Source organism: Urocitellus parryii, chromosome 12, assembly GCF_045843805.1.
Source record: "Urocitellus parryii isolate mUroPar1 chromosome 12, mUroPar1.hap1, whole genome shotgun sequence".
NCBI classification, from domain to species: domain Eukaryota; kingdom Metazoa; phylum Chordata; class Mammalia; order Rodentia; family Sciuridae; genus Urocitellus; species Urocitellus parryii.
In genome coordinates, this window is record NC_135542.1 from 50414732 (window position 1) to 50431980 (window position 17249).

Sequence of the window (17249 nt, forward strand, 5' to 3'; positions counted from 1 at the left end):
TACAGTTTTTATCCACTCTTTCTTAAGAGCAGAGGTCAGCAAACTTGTCCTGTAAAGAGCCAGACAGTAAATATTTAGGCTTGGGCAGGCATGCGGTCTCAGCTGCAGCAAATCTGTTCTGCCAAGTTAGTACCAAAGTGCCACAAACAAGACATAAATGGGTAAATGTGCCTGTGGCCCAATCAAGCTTTGGATATGAACAGGGACATTTCAATTTAATACAGTTTTCACTTCCCAAAATATTAGCATTCTTTTATTTATCCTGAACCATTTAAAAATATAAAAGTCACTCCTAGATCATGGGCCATACAAAAACAGATGACAGGCTGGGTTTACCCTAAGGGCTACAGTTTGGCAACCCTGTCAAGAAATTAGATGAATCCCAGGTGTATGTGGCAGGACACGGTCATGCTCTTTCTCTCTGGAATTTAAGAATATAGACACTAAGCCAACACCAGCAAGTTTTGCTTTCTCTCAGTAATAAATAACCACAAACTGAAATGTAGTGGTGACTAACCTCTAATTAAAGAAATTAGGTTTAAGAACTACGTGGTTAAATAATTAGATCCTAAGCAACAACAAATTGCTTGAATTAGAACAGAAGAGAGTCTATCAGAGATGTCAAGAACCAGAAATTGTATAAAAATATTCTGGCCAAAAGAAGCAACTAATTTTTCTCTTAGAGACTTGGACTTAGTTACTAGTATGCTGGTAGGAGAATCTTCAAATCTTTGTTTTGAAGATAAGGCTTGAGATTTATTTGACAAGCCTCATTTACTCAATACTGTCAACTCCCCCCAAAGATCAACAGGAGGAATTGTGCCTGACATCTAGTGGAGGCTTCAGGAAACTGAAGGGACATGTGAGACTCTCTGAAGGGGAAAACAAAATGGAGAAACACAGAAAGGGGCAGGGCATAGTCACCTGTCCACAGCAACCAGGCTTGCTACCCTTACTTCACTTCACGCTGTATAAGAAGCTGACATGCACTGGGCAGCACTGAAGGCATTAGGGATTTGGTGGAGATATTTATAACATAAACGTTGCTGGATATGAAGAAGTGAGCAAAGGGCCTAGAGTACTGTGAGCCCCAAATAAATATCAACAACATTTCAATCTCAAACATGTGAGGGTCTGAATAAATGTCTAGCCTATGTCAACAATGAAACATTAATGTATATTTTATCTCATAGTTTCAATTTCTGTCCCCAATTTCTATTGGGGTTTTAATTTTATTTCTCGGTATGCAATAATGGTACCACATAAGGTTCCTTACATGTTTATAAACTTCTCTCTCTATGGCCACCATGACAGTTCAAAGCACCATGGTCCCGAACCTGGTCTTTGAAGATTCTCTAGCTGGCCTCTTCCCTTTCAAGGGTCTGGGCAGTGGTTTTCTTTTTTGTTTCTGTACTGGGGATTGAACCTGGAACATTTTACCACTGAGCGACATCCACAGCCTTTTTAAATTTTGAGATAGGTCTCACTAAGTTGCCCAGGTTAGCCTCAAATTTGGGATCCTTCTGCCTCAATCTCCCCAAATGCTAGGATTCTAGGCCTGCACACTGCACCTGGCCAGGCAGGGGTTTTCTAAAGTGGCAAGTCTGCCATACCCCTCCCCTCCCCACACCTAGCAGCTGTCCTTCTCCTTTACAGCCAGCCCTGGCTCCCCATGGCTCTGGTCCCTGCTCTCTCTGCCAGAGTGTCCCATCCACCACCTTCCGCAGGTTGCACTCTGGCTTCACTGTAAATGCTGTTCTTCACAAAAGACTTCCTTGGCCAGCCAAGAAGGTAAACACATCTTGTTAGAGAATTATTTTGTGTAAACAGGAAAAATATGTGATTTATATTATTTTTCAGAGCTTCAAAATGAGTAGGATAGTTCTTTGAGATACAATAGTACAATCTTGAAACTGGTCAGAGAGCATAGGAAGAAATTATAAAGAACTTTAAAGAAATCCCAAATGTTAAAGTTTTTAGAAGAAAACACAACTGAGGATTATTTAAACTCAATAATGCTATTCTTTCAAGTAAAACTACTATTTCAGACCTTTTCTGAAGACATTTATTGCTCCAGTTATCTGGTACAAAATAAAACTTAATGTTGAAGTGACAAATGCCACAGAAGGCAATTTCAAGTTGCACTGTCCAAGTTGTTACTGTAGAAATTTTTAAGTAAACCTTCCAATGATCTGAAGAGAATTTCTGTAAGTGGAAAATATCTAATTTTAGAGCATCTAAAAAGACTGCAGATTCCAGATAGATGTTAAAACTCGTGGAGATTAGTATGCATGTTTGTTTTTGTACTGGGGATTGAACCTGGAACATTTTACCACTGAGCTACATCCATAGGTGTATTGCTAGAAGAAATAAAATATCATATTTACATACCATATTTATATAATTTACATTATAGGAAAATCACTTTCCTATACCTGAAAAGGTTTAAGAAACAATTATTCAGAACACCCACTCTTTTCTAAGGGGAAGATAACACCCCATTTTTTCGGAGGAAGAGTGTTATCTCAGTGGTTCAGGATCCATAAGTACTGACAGGGTGTGGGGAGGGGGACCGGGGATTGAACTCAGGGGCACTTGACCACTGAGCCACATCCCTAGCCTTATTTTGTATTTTATCAGTGAAAGGGTCTCCCTGAGTTGCTTAGTGCCTCAATAAATTGCTGAAGCTGGCTTTGAACTCACGATCCTCCTGCCTCAGCCTCCCGAGTTGCTGGGATTAGAGGCATGTGCCACCGCAACTGGCCTCACTAAGGAACTTTTAGGGGTAGACTCTCAGGCCACCCCAGAATAATAATTAAATTGACCCAGAATGGAAGTAATGTGTACTTTGTAAAGCTCTCTGAGTTTTAAAATCAGCTGAGATGGGAAACCACTGACATGTAGGAAAACAAAAATCTATAAGACATACAAAATCAAAGTTGAATGGAATTTTAAAATTTATCTAGCAAATCCGATTAGGAGTAACTGTTCTGAAATTCATTAGAATCTAAAAGAGAACCTATCACTGCTTTTTCTTTCTTTTTTTTTTTTTTTTTTTTGGTGGTGGGGAGACCTGCTAACCATATTCTTGGTATGGGAACAATTCAGAATACCAAATACATGAACTGTAAAATTTAGTCTAGGTGAGACCAGGTAGAGTTGAAGACACTTACAGAACACACTCCTGAGCTGACCATCTCTGGCTCTCCTCCCCAGGAACCCAGAAGACTATAGACTGTTGAATCTGGTGGGGGCAGAAGAGCTGCTCAGTGAGCTCAAATTCTCTCAATTTGAATCTGATTGTAATGAGTGATGTTATCCATAAACATTGTTATTGGATTCTCAACTTTTTTTTTAACCATTTTTTTTTTAAAGAGAGAGAGAGAGAGTAAAGAGAGAATTTTAATATTTATTTTTTAGTTTTCGGAGGACACAACATCTTTGTTTGTATGTGGTGCTGAGGATCGAACTTGGGACACACGCATGCCAGGCGAGCGCACTACCACTTGAGCCACATCCCCAGCCCTGGATTCTCAACTTTTATGTTTATAAATCTTGGAACACTTTGTTATAGACCAGAACGATTATCAATATTGGCAAAGTGAAAATCAGGAGGCAAAAAGAGAAATAAAACACACTGATTTTCTCAGTTTATGCAGTAGAAGTTGAAGGGAGTTCTAAGAAATTGAGTTTTAAGAATATTATTTAAAATCAATAAGGAAGCCAACTTAAAAATGGTGATACAATTATGAAAAACTGGGATGAGTTAGGGTTAGGATTAGGATGGCATCTATTTATAAATGAGGTTGATTCCTTACACCCTTGATGAAGTTCAATAATATCTAAAACTGGTAGGTCAAGAAAAATGGTCTTATACATATAAGACAGAGCAATAGAGAGGTAACTACTGGTAGACCTAAAACCCAGGCAAAGAAAGGTCAAGTGTTGGAGGGTGTGTTGTGTTAAAATAAGCAGTTCTGTATTACTGAATTTTTAATCCACATGCATATATTATTTTAATAAATACCAAAGTTTTTAAGATATTTAAAATTATTTTAAAAATTATTTGATATCCCCAACAGCTCATTTGGTCAAACCATCTTCCATCAGGTAGGTAAAAGATAATGAGTGCTCACTATAGCAGAGAAACTTCCACACTCGTGATGAAGACTAAAGATCCCAAACCTGCCAACTTTATTGAGCAAAGTATACTTACTATCACCATTTAATTCAGAATGAAGAAATCATTTTAGAGACTGAATCCTGTCCTCTTCCTCCTTACCTCTGGTCTTTATTTCAAACTTTTTGTTCCCCAGTAGCTTTGCTTTATTTATCGTGCGCCTGTTTCGCGCGCGCGCGCGCGCGTGTGTGTGTGTGTGTGTGTGTGTGTGTGTGTAACAGCCTTATATACACATACAGCGCCTAATTTTCACTCAATTTGAAAAGCAAAAAGTAAGTTGGTTTTTATTTCCATGTCATGTAAACTGACTCAAGTCCCTGTGGGCACTACGCTGAGGAGAAGACATGACTTCTATCACTAATTTAAGGGCAGGACATATAAACAGCAAAAGGCAACTCAGCTCAACAGCACAAACACTCCTCTTCAAGGTATTCCTATTCTGAAAATGCTGTTTCTTAGGCTTCAGGAATCAGGAAGCTAGGCTTCCATGTAGATGTTTATGGTGATTTAAAGAAATTGGAGCTTAGCGTCTAGAAAGGGCAATGTTCATGTTAGGTGATTCTTGGTTTTGATCCAAAGGAATTTCACAAGACCTTCATTTCAGAAGGGTCCACATTCAGGTGCATACTTACACTATATGTGCAAGGTCAAGTGGTTTCTCTGGTTGCTCAGGAAAAACAGGATGTGGGGGTTCTCTGGAGGGCACACACCCCAAAGATTTACTAATTGCATGGCTCAGCTTCTTTGCAGGGGATTTCTGTGTCAAAGTAAAAAATAAAACAAAAATAAGGAATTAACTCTTCAAAATAATGATAAAGAACTTCAAAAGAACTTGGTGACAACAGCATAGAAAGTATCTTTTCAAGTACAAATCAAGTTTCATTGTAGTCAACATTATTGGGCCTTGCAGGAAGGAACCTGCAGTGGTCCCAAGGTCACTGGGGTTCCTTCATTTCTGTGGCCTCCCTCATTTCTATTCTAAGATCACACTATCAAGTTAACATTAACTTTCCTCTTGGCCATCACTGCATGCCCTTGGAATGAATTTGCTCTTTTGATGCTTCTGGATTATTTTTGGAGAAATGTTAAAAAGTTAATTCCTCATCAAAGTCAGAACTTTTTGATGGCTGCAATACTCAAAGGTTAAAATAATGCTAAGACCACGTGGCTTTATGGATGTTAGCAAATGAGCTAACTGAGACACATCCCAAAATGTCAGAATACTTGCAAATAAATGAGAGACAGAAAATTTGGTATTAAGGGTTTGGCTATACAGGCAGATACAAACTCACATACACAGGTCAGCATCAAACCTATGATATACTAAAGGAACAAAAATAAGTTGGTATACCAACCATTTCTCTGAAAGACAGAAACAAGAAATCCCAAGGTTATTAAATCTAAGACTTAACAGTAAATAGTCGTAGAAGCAACAAAATTAAGTTACACAAAACATTTCTAAAGCCTCTGTTTGCCTTTTTTGGCTTCTTTATACTTTACTTTTGGTGCTGGGGGTCAAATCCAGGACCTCCTGCTACTGAGTTACAATCCCAGGCCTTTTAAAACTCATAAAGGAGGCTATTCACATAAGATTTTGTTGTCTACTCAAACCCCTTTAAATAACACCATTATCTGAGATTTTGGCAGGTTATTACCTGCAAAAAAGAAAAAAAAAGTTTAAAGATTTCTTTCTACTGTCTCTGCAATTTATTACAGAATGTGCCACTTAAATTCCTCATCAATACCACATCTCCACTTGACTTTTATATGCTGCTTCCTATAGTAAAATAATACAAAATAAGGGCCAGGGTTGTAGCTCAGTGGTAGAGCACTTGCTTAGCGTGTGTGAAGCACTGGATTCAATTCTCAGCACCAAATATAAGTTTTTTTTAAAAAAGGCCCAATAATGTTGACTACAATGAAACTAAAAAATAATGTCAAAACATAAAATAAATAAAAATCTCTTTGTTCTTAATATAAGGTAAAGTTAATTAATACTTGTTTACAATAGACTGAATAATACCAATGTCTTCAGAAACTTCGAATGTTGGCTGCAAATCACCTACCACTATCTCCTTCGATGAATTAAGTTCTAGGAAAAATCTAGATGTAATCTAGCTTCCTGCATATCCTGAAAAGTGAAACAAAGCAGAATCTTTCCCCAACTGCTTCCCACTTCCCTTTGCCCAACAACCAGCCATCTTCTGCACTGCCCCAGAGAACATAACATGACCCTCTTCTGCTTAAGAGCTCTCACAGGGTGATAAGCCGTAGAGGATAAGATCTAAGAAAAGACGATCACACTCCACATGGACACCCTCAAGACACCCTCATATCAGGTCCTCAACCCTCACCTCCAATGACGAGCTGCTTGCTCATAGTTAACCCAATACGCTTGTCCTTTTAGGTTTCTGTACCTTGGCATGTGCCTTTCCCAGGTGTCCCTTTACCAGTCTGTCTTACTGTAAACTTTCTGCTCATCTTTTAAACCTGCTTCCAAGTGCCCCTTCCTCAGTGAAGAGTCCCTTGCTCTCCATGGTCAGTATCGCCTTCCCAAGCTACCTATCAACTTACACATGCTCCTCTAAAGCACATACCATGCTGTGTCAGGTTTTATTTTACTTGCCTATTCTTATTAGGCTGGTGCTTCTGAGGGAAGGACCCACATCTTATCCATCTTTGCATTACTAGAGCGGTTTCTACAACAGAATATGATATCCAAACAGGATTTTCTAGATTGATTTTTCCTAGCAATACCACATCAGAGTTTTGTTGGTTTTTTTTTTTTTTTGAAAATTACAAGTAAGAGACAACCAAAGGGAATCAAATGAATGCTTTAATTCACCTTTATAACTAAATATTACATGTATAAACCACACAATTTCATGATTTGTTGCTGTATCTGAGAACCATTTGGGCCATGAATTCATGCAGTCTATGTGTGACTTACATTGCCTTCATCTAAGAAATAACAGCCATGCAATCACAGGCTTCATGAGTGTATTTTATAAGAAAGATTAAAATAACTAGGTGACTATTAAAAATTATTTGCCTTTGTGGGGCTGGGGATGTGGCCCAGCGGTTTAGCACTCGACTAGCTCATGCAAGCCCTGGGTTCGATCCTCAGCACCACATAAAAATGAATAAAACAAGGTATTGTGTCCAACTAAAAAATAAATTTTTTTTTTTAAAAAGTATTTGCCTTTGTAGTCCCTGATATTCTTAGCAGTATGCTTGTGATGATCTTGGAAATACTGCTTTAAGTCAAAGTTTAAGATGAGATCCAATTTCAAGCCTAAAAAGCATAGATATAAAGCTAAAAATCAATATATTGGGTTCAACTGATACATATGAGAAGGATAACTAAAAAAATTGGAATGCATCAGACATAGTGGCACATGCTTGTAATCCCAATTACTCAGAAGGCTGAGGCAGGAAGATCACAATTTGGGCAACTTAGCAAAACGCTGTTTCAAAATAAAATTTTAAAGAAAGGTCTGATAAAGGATACCTGGGTTCAATCCCCAGTACCAAAAACAAACAAACAACAACAAAAAAAAACCCAACATTGGAATAACTATATGTAAGAATTAGGCTGTTATCTAAGATATAGATCCAGATTAAAAAATTTAAAGCCGTGCATTTCATTAGGTTTGTCTAAACATATAAACAGGGATTTATCTAAAAAGATCTCAAAGAGTGATTATAATATGTACCTGAAGTGAATTTTGATGAGTTAGTTTAGGAAGATAATATTATCAGTCTCTAAGCAAGAGTTTAAAAAATGTTGTAAGTGTCAAGACAGGTACATTCCCTGATTTGTCTATTCAGCTCCTAGGACAGGTTTGGTAATTAAAGAACTAAATATTTAAGGGAGTGAGAAAGGGAGTGGTAGAGGAAGAAAACCAATCCAGGTCCAGGACATGTGTCTCCAACACTTCCTTTACACTACCACACCAGAGATGTTCTCTTAGGTCTCTACAGTCTCCCTGAATTTGCACTCTTAAAACTGCTAGAATAGAGAGGCCTTAACTTAGAAAATTAAATCAATCTTTTTGCATTTTAACACCTTAATTCATTTTACCTAATTTAAAAACATCTCCTATTATCTCTAAAATTACTACAGGTTACATTTCTCTTAAATGTATCAAAAAAGGTATAAAATGTGCCATGCACGGGCTGGGGATATAGCTCAGTTGGTACAGTGCTTGCCTCACATGTACAAGGCCCTGGGTTCAATCTCCATCACCACCACCAAAAAAAAAAAAAAAAAAAAAAAAGTGCCCATTGAGTTTTAAAAGTCATAAACCACATCAAAGTCATAATATTCACCTTGCACTATTCTGCCTGAGAAACAGAACCATGACGGTCACTTTGAAGCTTCCTTGTGCACCCTTATGCCAATATACCTGACTCCCACACCTTCTCCTCTCCTGGCAATCACTGCTGGGATTTTGTGTTAATTATTTCCTGAATTTTACTAGTTCTGCAATTATGTATAAATAATATATCTTTAGACTGTTTAAAACCTACACATATACATATATTCTTCTATAACTTGCTTTTTTCAATAAAAATTGTTACAATTCACCTACGTGGATAACTATAACTTTAATCCACTTGCTTTACTGCTTGATGTATTTCATTGCTTAATGACTCATAATTTATGTATGTATTCCACGGCTGGTGAACATTTGGGTTGTTCCCACTTTTTTCCCTATCATTCATAACACGCCTATAAACGTCCTAGTCTGTGTCTCTTGGTGTCCACGTGTCAGAATTTCTTAGAGTGAAATTACTGGATCAAACGGTTACTCACTTTCAATTTAACAAAGTATTGCCAACTTGTTTTTACAAATTGGTCACACTTTCCCCTCCCATCTGAGGTGTGAGAGAGTTCTTGAAACTCCACATTCTGGCCAACCCTTATTATTTGTGTTTCTTCTGTGAAAGGCCTGTTCCTGTCTTTGCCATAGTATTGCACAGATTGTCTTTCTCTGGTAGATTTGTAAAAACTCTTTATGTTTTTATTATTTTAACCCTAAGAAAGTTATGTTGTACAAACAATTCTTGCTTTAGGACTATTTCTCAAACAATTATGTTTTTGGTGAATAGCCTTCTTTAAATTTGGGCAGTCCCAAACCAGTAACTTTTCTTTAATTTTTTTTTTTTTTTGCTTTTTTTGTACCTTAACGGTTTCCTTCTTGAGATTATAAAGAGTCTCTCCCACATTGTTTTCTAAAGTTTTGTAGTTTTTACTTTCATATGTAAGTTTGATTCTACTTAGAACTGATTTTTTAACATATAAGGAGAGATCCATTTTTATCCTATGTGCATAAGGCACTGCCTTAATGCCATTAAATAAAATTCTGTTCTTTCCTGCTAGATATTCTATTTCAGCCCTGTACTAGTTCCACAGTGATTTAATTACTATAGCTTCTTCTTATCTTTTCAGAGGCCAATGCTCCACATTTTTCTTCAAGAGTATCATTATTCTTGAATCTTTGCACTAAATTTTAGAAGTCAGTCTGTCATTTACCATTTTAAAAAAAAAAAACCCTTGTGGGATTTTGATGGGAACTGATCAAATCTATAAACTTTGCAGAGAATTGACATCTTTGTGAACTAAACTTTGTCTGAGCCTTCTTTAAACATGAAGTTTTACATTCCTCTATGCATTCATTATTTATTCCTATTTTATAAATAGTTTTTATCCAGCAAACCTGCTCTTTTATTTGTTTGCTTATGGTGAGATATATATAGCACAAAATTTACCATCTCAATCATTTTTAAATGAGCAGTTTATCTGTTAAGCATGTTCATTGTACAATCCATTTCCAAACCTCTCCAACCTACAGAACTGAAAGTATACACTCATTAAACAACACCTGCCCTTTGCCCCATCTCCCCAGTCCCTGACCACCACTGATGGACACCTAGTTGCTTCCACCTCTAGGTTACTGTGAATAGTGCTGCCAGGAACATGAGTGTACAAATTCCTCTTTGACACCCTGCTTCCAATTCTTTGGGATACATACACAGATGCAGAATTGCTAGATCATATGGTAATTCTATTTTTAAGTTTTTAAGGAAATGCTAGACTGTTTTCCATAAAGGTTGTATCATATTACAATCCAGTAACAGTTCCCCAAAATTCCAACTTCTCCACATCCCTGCCAATGTTCATTACTATTATTATTATTATTATTATTATTATTGTATGTGTGTTTTAATAGTAGCCATCATAATGAGTATAGGTGATAGCTAACTGTGGTGATTTCCATTTTCCTACTGATCACTGATTTTGAGCATCTTTTCATCTACCTGTTGGCATCTACATATATCATCTTCGGAGAAATGTCTGTTCAATTGTTTTGCTCCTTTTTCAGCTGGACTATCTGTGAGATTTTTGTTGAGCTGTAGTTCTTGACATATTCTGAATATTAAACCTTGTCAGATATATGATTTCCACACATTTTCTTCCACTCCACGGGTTGCCTTTTCACTTGCTGTGTATTTAATGCACGAAAGCTTTCAATTTTGATGCAGTTTATCTATTTTAACTTTTGTTTTATCTGATCCCTTTTCATTTTAATGGTTAATCCAGACATTCTGCACTGACAGTCATCATCAAATAATAATTTTCTTTTCTTTCCTTTCAATTCAAACCCCTTTATTTCTTTTCCTTGTTCTCTATGTGGTTTAGGATTACCAACAGATTGTTGAATAAAAGTGGTGATAGTAAGCCTCGTGTTATTTTCAATCTTTAAACAAAGAGTTTTGACATCTCACCCATAAATATAATGGATACTATTAGTTTTTATAAATATACTCTATTAGGTTAAGGAAGTTTCTTCTACTTCTAAATTAAGATTTTGTTGGTGGGTGTGTGTGTGTGTGTGTGTGTGTGTGTGTGTGTTCAAATTACCAATGGATCCCAATGGATGTTGTCTTTTTATGAAAAGTCATTCGGTCTTGTTTCTTTCCTTTGTGTTACCAAGTCAGTTTCTTTAATGATTCTGCTTCTATTTGGGTTTTCTATTCCATCTTGTATAAGTCTTGGTAAGCAATGTTCTTTTAGGAATATTTCACAGCTAATTTTTTTTTTTTTTGCATACAACTAAACTTTCAATAACCAATGTATGGTTATTTTTTATTGTTGGATTTCTCAGAGAATACAGTCTATTGCAACTAATTCTTTTTTGAGACTTCCTTTATGTAGCGAATTTTTATATATGAAAAGAATGTGCAATCAATAATTATTATTGAGTACAAATTTTTTAATTCTTCATTTTTGCATAATGGTTCAAACAGTTGTTGTAAAAGATGTGTTAAAATTACATATTTCAATAATGTATTTCTCAATTTCTTATGGTGCTCCAACTAATTTTTAATTTATAAATTTTTATATTTACATTACTAGGTATATACAATAATAGGTGTATATTAGTATAGAGGTGTTCGTTTCCTCTTTTAGCTTTGGTAAATTTTTATCTCTGGAAGAACTTTTAAAAATTGTGATAAAAATATATGTATCACATAAGATCTGCCATTCTAACTTCCCTAGTAAAGTTTTTTATTTTATTTTAACCGGAAATCCTTTAGAAATCCTTTTGCAATTAATATAGTGTCGGCAAATTTTTTTTATTAGATTTTGCCTGATATATTTTTTTTAATCCTTAACTTTCATTTGTCCTTACCTTTCATAGGTCCTTACCTTTTAGTTCTCTTGTAAACAGCCTAGAGCCAGTTGTTTTTTTTTAACAGTCACTAGTCAAGTAGAGAATTCTGTTGATTTGTTCATTATTAACATTTTTATCCATCTCTGTAACTTATTGTGTCATTATTTGTCCTTTTTAGGTTTTATTTTTCTCATTTTGTCTTCCACTTTTGGTAATTTTCTGAGTTGATTCTTCTAGCAACTGTCCCTTTTTTCTTTAAATGAAAGTAATATTTATTGAGAACCTACTAGTGTCAGGGACTCAACAGGTACATTTGCACATACACAGGCTCATTTAACCCTCAAAGTAGTCTTATGAATTAGATGTTAACAGTGTCGGTCTTATAGATGCAGAAATTAAAGTTTAGTGCAATAACTAAAGCTCATATAAGAGGCCTATCTTAATTCTTTTCAGGGTCATTTTCCCCTTGACATGTAAAATTACTTAGGAAAGTTCACATAGAGATTTCAAGAGACAGCCCAAAGCTGAGGAGGAGCTACAGGCATAGACACCCAGGGCTCAGGGTGGGAACACATGAAGGTGATGGTGGGGGGACACAGAGCTTCCTCTGGATAGACAGGCACCGACTGGGGGAGCGGGAGGTGACTTGGGCTGCAACCGTGGCATGGTGTGTTCCTGTGCCAGGGCTGGGACTTGTTTTCCTCACATAACCACGGACCAGGCACTAAGACAGACTGAAATAATTTTTTTCTTGAGCTCAGATCACTGTATTTTCCATCAGCCTCAAGCTAATTCCTTGCACAGCACACTCCTCAGCAGGGTACATGCTGACAGGCCCTGACACCCGGGAGCACAACAACCGAATAGAAAAACTCAGGACTGCTGCCTTCGAGGCCATTCCTGTCATCTTCACTGCCATTACTCTCTCTAAGTGCATCACCCTACACTCCAAGCCACAACATCTGAAGGGATTCATGTAAAAAATTACCCCTCAGTGGAGGGCTTTCAATTCCAAAGCTTACTGAATCCTCACAAAAGGAAGGAACCTTCTCTATTTTAACATGAACACTTAACTACAATCTTAATCAGCATTTCTATCCTCAACCAGGAACTTCAAATCCTTTACATCTAATCATACCTCCACCAATTCCAAGTCACAGTCACTGAGTGCTTTAGCTGTACCTTGTCTTAAGTCCATCAAAATCACTCATTATTAGGCAATGACCATTATTATTATTTCCATTTGGTGCTTATTATACTTACCCACATTTATCAATTCCACTATATACCGTCTCTTCTTGCATCCCAATTCTTCCTTCTTGCTTCAGTTTATTTTTTCCTCTAAGTATCTTTAATTTGTTTCTCCAGCAATGTTTTTTTTGGTGACAAACTTGTTGAGATTTCTTCTGAAAATATCTTTGTTTTTTCCTCTTGAATAGATTAGATATAGGATTCTAGCCTGATCTTCTCATTCTATTCTTTGGATCCTTTAAATGCCTTTCATATCTTCTATCTCCTTATATATGTTCACAGTATTCTGCATCCTGACTAATTTCTGCAGATCTATTTCCCATTCCATAATTTTTATTATCTCTAATTGGCTATTTAACCCCTTTAGTGAGTTTAATCTTTTTTTTTTTATTTCCAGAAGCTCAAATTGGCCTTTTTCCATATCAGCTTTAATTCCTAACTATACTTAACTTTACTTTAACGTTTTTTAAATGGACCATTTTTTCAGAGTTCTTTTCTGTATGTTTGCTGACTTTCCCTCCGAATGTTTAGTGACTGGGTTTGCAAGATTTTATAATGAGCTCACCTTCAAGAGGGATTGTTTTCTGCATAGGAGCCCCATTTGACCAGAGCATAGAAATTGGATTGCTGTAGAGGGATTTTTGTCTGCTTCTAGTAGGTAGGTACCATAGAGCACTGGTATCCAATAGAACTTTACTGAACTGGTTCTGCATTGGCCAGTATGGCAGCCACTAGACACATAATTATTGAGCACTGGCAGTGTTGCTTCTGTGACTCAGGAACTTCATTTTAAATTTTATTTAATTTTAAAATACCCACATGTGGCTAATGGCTACCATATTGGACAACACGGCTGAGGCTTCTCTTCCCTTGAATGTTTTTTGGTTTGGGAATTTCCATGCAATTTCTCTGGTAGAAATCTGGATTAAATAATTCTGGTTAGTAAACATCATGGCTTCAGTTTTTCAAAGTTGACTTTGTTTTTTTCTCTCACAGCCTGGCAGTTACATATTTCTTTGTACCTTCTCTAAGCCAGCGGATTTTTCCTTCTAGTTCCTCTTTCTTAAGGAGACAGCTCTTTTAAAGTCCTAGCCTTTATAATATTATTAGTTCTACTTATGTTGAGTAAACCAAAGACAGATTTCCTGTGTCATTAGACAATAACCCTCAATCTTGGGAACCTAAATCTAGCATCTAGTCTGACCGACCCCTAGAACACCAGTCTGGGGTTTAATTCTGATTGCCAGGGATTTCTCTGACTTGTATTCAAGCTCAACTCTGCAATTCAATCTTGTTGTATTTAATCTGGCACGCATGTCTCTGTTACTGGGGAAAGAAGGTATAAATGCCTCAGTTTAACAAGTTGCTGGAGTTAGCAGTTAGGTTGCTGCAATGAATAGAACTTCTATTCAATTATCTTAAAAGCAACTTGAACTATTCTTGCATATCCAGAGTAAGTGCTAATTGATCATGCTTAAGTTAATTCTCCATTTTTAAATGTAGAATTGTTGCATCTATATACTTAAGTGAGAATAGCTTACAGTTTTATTTTTTGGTGCTGTACTTGCCTGTTGGAGATGAAAGTTATACTAGCTTAGTAAAATTGGTTGGGGCGTTCTTGTGCTCTGGAGAGGTATACATAAAATGAAAATTATCTGTTCCCCTTGAAGGTCTGAGGGAATTCCACCTGTTAGTCTGAGCTTCCTTTGGAGTGCAGACCTGTGATTCTCATTCCAATATTTTTAACCTACTTGTGTATCATTAAGATTCTTTTTATTCTTCTTGAACCAAATTTGGTAATATCAATTTTCCTGGAAAATAGTCCATTTCACTTAAATCTTCCAGTTCATTAGCATAAAGTCATTGACAGGACTCTCTAATAATCACAAAAAAAGCAAGATTGCTCTGTATCCAAATTCCTATTTTCATTTATGACATTTTTAAAAATATTTTTTAGTTGTCCATGTACATTTATTATTATTTTTTAAACTTATATGTGGTGCTGAGAATTGAACCCAGTGCCTCACACATGCTAGTCAAGCACTCTACCACTGAGCCACAACCCTAGCCCCATTTATGACATTATTTTTGTACTTTTAAAAAACTATTCGTTAATAGATCTATTTCACCATTTTTTCAAACAACTTTTTTTTATTGAATTAATTTCTAATTTCTATTTCAATGAAGGGTAATTTTATTATTCCCTTCTCCTTCAGATTTATCAGTACTTCTTTTCAGTTTAGAGAGTTAAAATCTAGTTTCATTTCTTTTTAATCTTTTTTCTCTAGATTACATATAGTTACCATTTTTCTTTTGAATATCATGTGAAATGTAAGCATAGATTTAGACATGTTATATACTTTTCCAGTTAATTTTGTTAAATCTTATTATGAATTTTCCTTATTCCATAAAGTTAGAAGTTGTTGTGGTTTCTTAATTCTAAATGTGTGTTAAGGTTATTTTTTTCTTTCTGTTGATGACATCTAATTTTACTGCACTGTGGTCAGGGCAGCTTCCTTCAGAGTAAAGGCCGGAAGGAGGTGAGGCAGTGAGGCATGTACACATCTGGGGAATGAGCTTTCCAGGCAGAATGAAGAGCAAGTGCAGCTCTAAAAATGCAAGCCTACCTGATGTGCTGAAGGGCCAGCAAGAAGTGCAGCATGCTTGATGTGGAGTGAGGGGGAGAAGGCAGGAGATGAGGTGACAGGTAAGGGAACGGGGAAGGCGGAGAAGAAGGGCCCTTTAGGCCACCATGAGGATTGTGGTTTTTACCCTGAAGATGGGCAGCCCTTGCAGTGTACTGAGCAGTCTAGGGTCTGATGTGCTTAAGAGAATCATCTGGTTGCACTATCTATTTACTTACTTACTTATGATGGTACTATGAATTGAACCCAGGGGCTCTCTACCACTAAGCTACATCCCCACCCCTTTTATTTTTTATTTTGACACAGTGTCACTAAGTTGTTCAGGCTGAGCTGCAATGTGATGCTCTCCTGCCTTGGCCTCCCAAGTTACCAGGAATACAGGTGTACGTCACAGGGCCCAGCTGGCTGCATTATTTAGAAAAGACTGAAGAAATGAGGGAATAATTAGGACCATCATTTAGGAAGCCTCTAATAATTACACACACACATATACATACATATATACACAAATATGCAATACTGTTGAGAACAAACAGACTTGCACTGATTCCTGGTAAATTCTTTTTTTTATCATTTGGAACTGTCCCCCTTGTCCTTCCAATGCTGACTGCCTTGAATTGTCACCTCATATTAATATTTTAGAACATTTATAATATTTGTAATAAAATTTATCAATTGTTTTTGTCCATCTCTAAAGCAGCATATATATGGGGTTTTGTCATTTTTTTAAATGTTTTTCTTCTAATAGTTTTAAGTTTTCTATTTTATTTCTTCCTATTGGACTATTGTTAGCCTTAAATTTTGAATGCATACTTAAAATCATATTTTTACAAGATATGTTTTATATTCCTTTCCTGATAGTTTGAGTATGTTTTCATTCTCTCTTTTAAAATTTTTAATTTGTTACATATGACAGCAGAATGCATTACAATTCATATTACACATATAGAGCACAACTTTTCATGTCTCCGGTTGTACACAAAGTAGAGTCACACCTTTGTGTCTTCATACATGTACTTAGAGTAATGATGTCCATCTCATTCCACCATCTTCATTCCCTTTTTTTAAAAAATATATTTTTGTTTATTTATTTTTTCATATGACTACTTTCCTTTCCCCACCCTGAGCCATTATCTTTACGTTAAGAACGGAAACTGAAGGGCTGGAGTTGTAGCTTAGCCTTAGAGCGCTTGCCTCATCTGTGTGAAGGGCTGGGTTCAATTCCTAGCACCACATATAAATAAGCAAATAAAATAAAGGTCCATCAACAACTAGAAAATATTAAAAATAAAAAAAGAATGGAAACTGAAATATATTTCTATATCCACAGTGCCAAGCTCAAATCTGACATATCCTGGAACTTAACCAGGTTTGCTGGAAAACTTCATCCCCTTTGTGTTCCACCTAGCCACAAATTCCACGTTGCTAGCTATGTTGATTTAAATTACAACTTATTTAAAATCAGTTTACATTTTACAAACAATATTTACT

General features: G+C 36.2%; 1 protein-coding gene across 1 annotated transcript in view; it reads right to left on the bottom strand.

The window, feature by feature from the left end:
- Dtnb (dystrobrevin beta) overlaps positions 1-17249 on the bottom strand; it is a 228612-nt gene that overhangs the window by 98037 nt on the left and 113326 nt on the right. Inside the window, exon 9 of the mRNA XM_026389833.2 lies at positions 4813-4937. Coding sequence (XP_026245618.2) covers positions 4813-4937 — 125 coding nt within the window. The remainder of the gene's footprint in view (positions 1-4812; positions 4938-17249) is intronic.